Genomic DNA, 8,456 nt, shown 5'->3' with positions numbered 1-8,456 from the left:
CGAAGGAGGCTGTTTAGGAACCCTAAAATGAAGTTTATGGGGTTTAAATACGAAGGAAACCCTAAAAGATCATGGGCTTAGGCTGCAGCGCATCTCACGCCATGAGGTCCTATTGCTCACGTCGTGAGCTCTTCATAATTCAACATTTTCATTTAATCACTCCTCACGTCATGACCCCTTTATGGTCATGTCGTGAACCTTTGTTTTATCCAAAAACCATGTCTTTGATTCCTTGAAGCCCTAAATCGATCTAAATGGGAAACCGGGTGTTACATACTTAAATGTGTGCGCCCCACTAAAAAGGGTTACGCTAAGCGTATGGACCATTTTGCAACAAATTCAATATTTATGGTCAAAATGGAAAAGACCTAACGACCGGGTGTTCCAGAATGACGGCGGAATGGCTATTTAATAGATAAAAGTTTGAGTTGGAAAACAAAAGATGATGTTAATATAAGGACATGTAAAACTATTTTTCATTATAGAGTATTGAGTATTGATATTGATAGATATACACAAATTGATTATAAAATTATAAGAAATGTGCATTGAAGTGATTCATCGTAATTGCTCTTTTTCCTCGAATGGTTTAAAATAACATTCTTTAATGGTGTATAACTACACATGTGTATCACTACGTATACAAAGTTACATACATGTCAAACATGATCATTTTCCCAGAGTTCCACCTTCTCCGGCCACCGCCATCTCCGTCTCCGCCCTCGCAGCCTCCTCTCTGAACTTCTTATAAATATCACTGGCATAAAATTTTCTAGTCCTAGCCACCAAAATAAGCGAAATAAATGCACCAAACACAGTAGCCCCAGTTACAATCAGAAACGCCGTCTTAAAACACTCAACCCCAACACAAGTCAGATCCTCACCCTGCTTTCTGATCATCCCCAAGGCTTTCATCTGCCTCTCCGCCTCCCTGTCATACAAGTTTCCGGCTACCTTTACGTTCAGCAAATACGATCCGATTGGACTCGCCACTGATCCGAAATTGTACAATGTTGAGTAGTATTTCAGTCCAAAAATCTCTGATATGATCGCAAAAAGCAACGGCCACTGTGCTCCAAAGCAAAATCCAATTATCACTGACGCAAAATACAGTGAATTTGGGACCCCGAATGCGATTAGAAGGTGGCCAACACAAGATAAGACTAGGGTAAGTGTTAGCATCAAAGGCCGGGGGAAGTTGTACTTTTTTAGAAGGATTTCGGATGCAAATCCGGCGACTACTCTACCAAGGTAATTCCATATGCTTACGAGTGAAACGAAGGTGCTAATGCTTCGAGTTGGGTAGTGGAGAGATTCCCCGATTTGTCCTAAGTTGTCGATGGCAGTTAAAGTGCCACCAACACCACAAATCGTCGCTAAAAATAGGATCAACATGTCAATGGAGAAGAGTGCTTGGAGAATCGTGTAGTCCTCTCCTCTGTCCGGTGGCCGGAATACATTCTGGAAGCATGTTGTTTCTTCTTTTTGCTTCTGAGGTGGCGGCGGTGGTGGTGGTAGTACGATGGTGGTAGATGGTGGATTATGATCTGTAACGACTTTTATTGGAGATGGATCATTTAACGATGCTCTCTTGTTTCTCCAGGTCTTATATTCTTCTCTTATGACAACCGCCAGTGGCAGAAAGAGGAGGAAAACAACCACCGTGGCGCTACCATAATAATCTGACCGAGGAAATTGGACGCGGTTTTCCACTATAATGATTATCATTAAGAATCCGGCGAGGCCAAGAGATATGTATAGAAGATCGTAGAAAACTTTGATCTCGTCGGATTGTCGAACCACCTTCATGATTCGGATTGTACGTACAAATACAACAGAAATAACAGCCGGGAGCCATGCTATGAGCAAAATGAGAGATCTTTTGTCATCACCTGCATAGATAGCATCGTAAATTTGAGTGATAATGGCTCCACTGAGGCCGACGTATCCCTTGAGAAGCCCAAGCACCACCCCTCGGCTCTCCGGGAAGTTTTTTACACATGTTACTAATGCTCCGGTGTTGGCAAACGATTGTGAATTCGCACCTACATGAAAAATATCAAGTTAATATCGATTTATATATCAATAATACAAAAAAGAAAGACTTTTTTGTGATTTGAATCATAATTAAGAAACTAAATCTCACCTATACAAATATACAAACACATTTGCCAAACAGTTGGTTTGGAAATTCTTTGGGTGACACCTAACCAAATCATGAAATACCCAAAAAAGTTGAGTAGTGATCCGACGGCAAGGACAAACCATGTCGGTGTAACCTCAGCAATAAGGCCGGCAAGTACGCCGACGTTGGCTCCGAGGTCTTTGAAGAAGGAGAGCAGGTTGAGGGTGCTTTGGTCGTATCCTAAGGATTGTTTGATCTCTTTGGAGTAGAGACCGAACATGTAGGTGGCGCCGGCGGCGGACATGATGAGGAAGGAAGCAAACACCATAAACCACCGGCCGTTTAGGATTTGGAGAGTGAGGCTGACCATTTCTGGCCGGCCGCCGATCTTGGCCGTCGCCATCTCTAGAGACTACTTAGGTAAGATTCTGTGTTGCTCTAGTTGTGGTGTATTTGTGAGCTCGAAAACAAAACGTGGGGACATTATATAGAAAATGGCAGACGGAGAGAGTTGACTATAAAGATTTCTAAATGAGGTATTATCATCTGAAAATTTGAAAATAGAGCTGTATTTAAGGAATTTTTTTTATCTTTGAAAGGGTTGATATCAAGGTTGTCAAGATCGGGATCCTACCTAGGATTGATTTTGGGTTTGCAAAATCGGGATCGAGATCCTAAGATCCCACAAAATAGAATATAATTTTAATTTATACTATTTAATCATGAAAACTATTTCAAACATTTAGTTTTTCGTTCAAAAGTTATAAAAACTTTAAAATATTAGTCATAAGTCACAATAAAAAATGATAAATGGTAGATTGGTAAAGGATAAAAAGGCATAAAGTGGTAAAAAAAATTTCATTTGCAAAAAAAAAAAAAAATCAAAGGAAGATAGGATCGGATCGGATCTCGATCCTACGATCTTACCTGCGATCCTACCCCAAATACGATCCTTTTACGATTCGGATCGTTTTTCATACTTAGGATCGTAGGATCGTACGATCCTACGATCAGGATCGCGATTTTGACAACTATGGTTGATATTTAAATTATAGATATTTTCAAATTTTAATATATTAGTTTAGTCGACTAATATTTATAAAAGATTAATTTCAGAAATGGTCCTTATTGTTTGTCAAATATTGCAATTTTAGTCGGTTTTTAATTTATATCAGTTTGGTCCCTTTTGCTCAACCCGACAGCGAATCTTAATTTTTCCGACAATGAATCTTAGTCTTTCCGGCAGTAAAATAGATTCTAACAACACAAACACAATGCTCACAAAAATAAAGATGGCAATATGAGTCTATTGGTAATTAATGACATTGTATTTATGCAAATAACAACTTATTTATCACATAAGATTAAAATAAAAGCTTGTTTGATGTCGTCATGAGCCAACTATGAATTCGATAATCATATTTGTAATTACACAATATACATTAAACTTCCAAAATAAACTTCAACATCAAATTAAGGGATTTGGATTTGAGCCTTAGATTCGATACTTGTATTTGAATATAGGACCCAGAAACACCTTTGTTTGCATATGAAAATTCAAATGATTCGCAACATCGTCTTCAACTTATTCAAGGCACCATAATCATTTGTTTATGATGTATTGTCTCGTAATTGTCTAGTTAATTAGTATTATCTGCAGATTTAGACGTAAGTGAAAATACACACACACACACACACACACACACACACACATATATATATATATATATATATATATATATATATATATTGTAATGACCTAAAAACCAAGGGTAAAAATTTCATCTTTAATGTAACTAAAACATTGATACCATTTATTTGAAACATTTCAAATCATCATTAAGTAAAACATTTATCAGAGTTCATCCCAAAATCATTCATTGTGGACATCATAGGTGTGTGCACTGCGATCAATCCGAGCTCTTCATTTCCAAATCGATGATACCTAAAACCAAAATTATAAACCGTAAGCACAAAGCTTAGTGAGTTCCCCAGAGCATACCCCACACACAATTCACGTAACACATATCACATATCATATTAGTTATACAAGCCATCTCTACCACATATCGCATATCAATTAGCTATAAAGTTATCTCTACCGCATACCACATATCTATTAGCTATAAAAGCTACCTCAACCACATAATACAGATCAATTAGCTATAAAAGCTACCTCTACCACATATCACTTATCAATTAGCTATAAAGTTATCTCTACCATTAGCCACAAAGGTTATATCTACCATTAGCCACAAATGTTATCTCTACTATTAGCCCCAAAGGCTATCTCTACTGTTAGCCATAAAGGCTATCACTACCGTTAGCCACAAAGGCTATCTCTACCATCAACCACAAAGGCTATCTCTACCATCAGCTATAAAAGCAATCTCTACCACATATCACTGCATAAATATGTCACACACCTCTACACAAAAAGTATACCAACTATCATAAAATGGGTCGGCCTTGGTGCCTTAGACCCATTGGTATGGTGAGAAGACTCACCTCGCATTGCAGAAGCTTCCCGCGTGAACTCCTTAGCTGCTGCCCCGCCAGCTTCCCGAGCTGTCACTACCAAATAATATACCCAATTAGCGATTGGGTTCTATACCAAAATCCTTAATCCATGCACGGGGTAAAATGACCATTCTACCCCTGGCCCAGTATGATCCAAAACTAAGGCATAAACCCAAAACAAAAGCCCAACACTCTAATGTCCATAAGTCCTTTAATGGCCCAATTCCAAATTGGGCTCAAAACCATAATGGGCCTCCACAAATAAATATCATTCCCAAACCTGATGGCCCAACAGGGCCCCAAAACACAAAGTCCATGGCTTGGCCCAATCCGAGGCCTAAAACACACCAAACCCATAAGTGATGAGTATGCTCGGCGTACTCTTCTGTACGCTAATCATACTGGCTGAATAGAGTGTACGTTTCACGTACTTGCATGTACGCCCAACGTACTCCTCTGTTAAGCCACTTTTCCATTAAGTGCTTAATACTCCACTCAAGAAGCTACAATTGCATATCCAAGTCCTCTTCAATGTCTTAAACCATAAAGTTGCTTACTTGATGGCTTTGTATGACCCACATAAGCTCAAACTCCAAAAATGATAATCTACTTCCATGGAAATGGTCTGAACTCATGCATTAACCCATTAAGACCTCCAATATGGCAACTTTCTGCCTTAGGGACTCATTTAACACAGAGAGTGGCAACTCTAAGCCTAAGGATCGAATTTCAACCATAAAGTTCCATCCTTGGGACCAAAATGAACTAAAACTCACAATGGTAGATCTAAGAGATGAATGATCAAGATCAAAGCTTTATACCTTCATCAAGCTGAGAATGAGTCCCAAATGACAGATCCACAAGCTCCTTATTGATTCCCTTCTTTGCAACAAGTTCCATCTTCTTGAAATGCACCAAAAACCACCCAAAATGCACCCACAAATCTCATAACACTCTTGGATGAAGTTACCACTCGAATTTAGTGTTTAAGGCTCTGAGAAAGAAAGGGAGGCACACCCCCTCGAACTTAAGGTGCTTTAAATAGTGAGCCAACCCTAAAAATTAGGGTTTAGGGACTCTGAGTATATGATGGGCGTACTTCTCATATGTTGGGCATACATCTCCAACACCTGCGACCACTTATCCCCTCTACGCTAGGCGTACCCTAGCTTACGTTGGGTGTACTCTTGAGTTGGGCACCTTGCATGCATGGGATCTCTTTGCCACTTTTCTCTACTAGGGACCAAAAATGCCAATATCTTCAAAGTGATGGGTTTTGAGCATTCTAACACTTCCTAAGTGTACATGCAACCTTAATAATCTTGAATCTATATTTTCTCTATATACATGCAAATTTCTTTTTCAAGGTTATTTCCTAACTAGCATGGCATGGGGAATATATGAAACATAAAAACTAGTAGAAATACATACCTTGTTTTTGCTTGGATTCCTTTAAGACTTTGTGAGCCTAGCACCCCAAATGTTGTGCCTCAAATGCTTCACACAACACCACAAAACTTGGAATAACTTGAGAGAATACTTCTAGCACTCAAAATCGGTTATGCCCTCTCTAGTAACCCTAGGTCCGATTTTACTAGCCAAAGGGTTCCTTTTATAGTGGTGTCACAATTAGGGTTTCATTGAGAAGACCCATAATTGTCATGACTCTTCATTTCTCATGACCCATGGGTTTGTAACTCCCATGGACTATCCATGGAGCTCCAAATGGTTACATCCATAACCCATAAACCATGGATCATTAATCCACCATAAAAGAATTGATGATTGTCATAATCAACCCTTATATATTTAATTAGTCTCACTTTGATCACCAAATTAATACTAGATTAATACTTGATCAATACTAATTAAATAACACTATTATTAATATATTAGAACTTATAATATATTAATAATCATAAGTGCCATATTCTCTCATTTAGTCTATCCAAGTATTGCAATGCCATGCAACCCAAATGGACCATGCCGGGTCGGATCAAGTACATACCAAATAAAGTTATGGACTTAGACACTATATCCAACAGTCTCCCACTTGGATAAGTCTAATAACTATATTTGCAAATATGACTTCAAAATCCGACTAGCAATCGTAGCTCTTTTAAAGTCTCTCGGAACTGAGATGATGATGATACGTCATTTAAGATAAGTGATCATATAATCCTCTGCTCTCATGATATCAGTCGGACAAACACATGGAACATGGTCTTACTTATTGTCTAGCATTTGTTTCTCGATCTCCGATTTGTTTCGACATAGAACTAAATTGAACACATCAATTAGGTTCTGACCGGGCCCGGTACATAGGTCAAAACCAAATCATCGAGGGGCCCAGATATCGCTTCTATTTCTAGAAGGAACAAATAAACTTCGACTGATATGCTTGTACTAACTACTTGTTGAATTACTCACAAAGGCACGTTTTATAACACCGAGTTACCAATGCGTTTTGGTATAATCAATGAATAACCAACTCATAGTCAACAACTCATATCTCTAGGTTTGAAGATTTATATGATATTACCGTCTCACGATCACTCGAGATAAATTCCATGAAGTGATGCAAGTGAGCGTGGTTTGAATCCAATACTCAGCCCTTATGAGTACTCATGAATGTTGTAGCAACCAGTGCATTGTCTAAAGCACTTTAGACAAATCATACAAGCCAAATTCATGACAGTCTTGAATCAATACTTACTTCCAAAGTTTGACCGACTGTGGATGGTTTGAATAATAACATGATTATTCTGGAAGTAAAAACATGCAAAATTGAAACATAGTAAACAATCAACACAAGATAGTAACACCTTACTCATAAATAAATAACAACTTTTATTTATCATCAAATTTCAATTACATTTTACAAGTTTCAGGAATCTAATTATTGAAACTAATATCATCCTTCAGCCCAATGTGCCTTGCATGCTGTATATGCTTAACCCTGCTCAGTCCCTTCGTGAGGGGATCTGCCGGGTTCTCATCTGATGATACCCTCTTTGCCACGAGGAGTCCTTCTTCTATTCTATGTCTGATGAAATGGTATTTTCTATCAATGTGCCTAGATCTCCCGTGATCTCTTGGTTCTTTCGTCTAAGCAACCGCACTTTCACTGTCACAGAAAATTTCCATTGGCTCCTTTATAGCTGGTACAACTCCAAGGTCTCCGGTGAAGTTCTTTAGCCATATCGCCTCTTTTGCTACCTCGCTTGCTGCTATGTACTCTGATTCATAAGTCGAATCAGCTACTGTCTCCTGCTTGGAACTTTTCCAAGTAATGGCTCCTCCATTTAGGATAAAGACCCAGCCTAACTGAGAATCTTGCATACTGAACCTCTTCAGTACCTTATCCATATAAGTACTTTGACTAAGTCCAATTAGTCTCTTACTCCTATCTCTTAATATCCTTATCCCTAGGATATAGGTAGATTCCCCAAGGTCTTTCATAGCAAAACACTTCCCAAGCCAGGCCTTAACCTCCTGCAAAGTTGGGATGTCGTTTCCTATGAGAAGTATGTCATCCACATACAACACCAAGAAGCTAACTATGCTCCCACTAGCCCTGAAATACACACAAGACTCATCCTCACTCCTAGAAAAGACAAACTCTTTGACTTTCTCATCAAAGCAAAGATTCCACCTACGAGATGCTTGTTTCAATCCATAAATGGATTTTTCAAGCTTACACACTCTATTAGGGTATTTTGGATCGACAAAACCCTCTGGCTGAGCCATGTAAACATCCTCAGCCAACTTCCCATTAAGTAAAGCGGTTTTGACATCCATTTGCCATATT

At 38.7% G+C, this 8,456-nt stretch overlaps 1 protein-coding gene across 1 annotated transcript; it reads right to left on the bottom strand.

The window, feature by feature from the left end:
- Nucleotides 1-524: 524 nt before the first annotated feature.
- Nucleotides 525-2,595, bottom strand: LOC111913200 (uncharacterized membrane protein YMR155W). The gene is made up of 2 exons (XM_023908920.3): nt 2,147-2,595; nt 525-2,045 (listed from the first exon to the last, which is right to left on the bottom strand). Exons 1-2 carry the CDS (start codon nt 2,526-2,528, stop codon nt 670-672), a joined length of 1,758 nt encoding a protein of 585 aa, XP_023764688.1. The 5' UTR covers nt 2,529-2,595; the 3' UTR covers nt 525-669.
- Between the last annotated feature and the right edge of the window lie 5,861 nt (nt 2,596-8,456).

The sequence above is a fragment of the Lactuca sativa genome, chromosome 8, assembly GCF_002870075.4.
Source record: "Lactuca sativa cultivar Salinas chromosome 8, Lsat_Salinas_v11, whole genome shotgun sequence".
In the NCBI taxonomy this organism is placed as follows: domain Eukaryota; kingdom Viridiplantae; phylum Streptophyta; class Magnoliopsida; order Asterales; family Asteraceae; genus Lactuca; species Lactuca sativa.
This window is presented reverse-complemented; position numbering and strand designations above follow the sequence as displayed.

What these genes read in the sequence shown, in the direction of transcription:
- LOC111913200 (XM_023908920.3), bottom strand. Translation starts at nt 2,528, where the DNA reads ATGGCGACGGCCAAGATCGGCGGCCGGCCAGAAATGGTCAGCCTCACT. An exon ending in GTGTTTGTATATTTGTATAG is followed by an intron (nt 2,046 to 2,146) that starts GTGAGATTTAGT and finishes TTTTTCATGTAG; the next exon opens with GTGCGAATTCACAATCGTTT.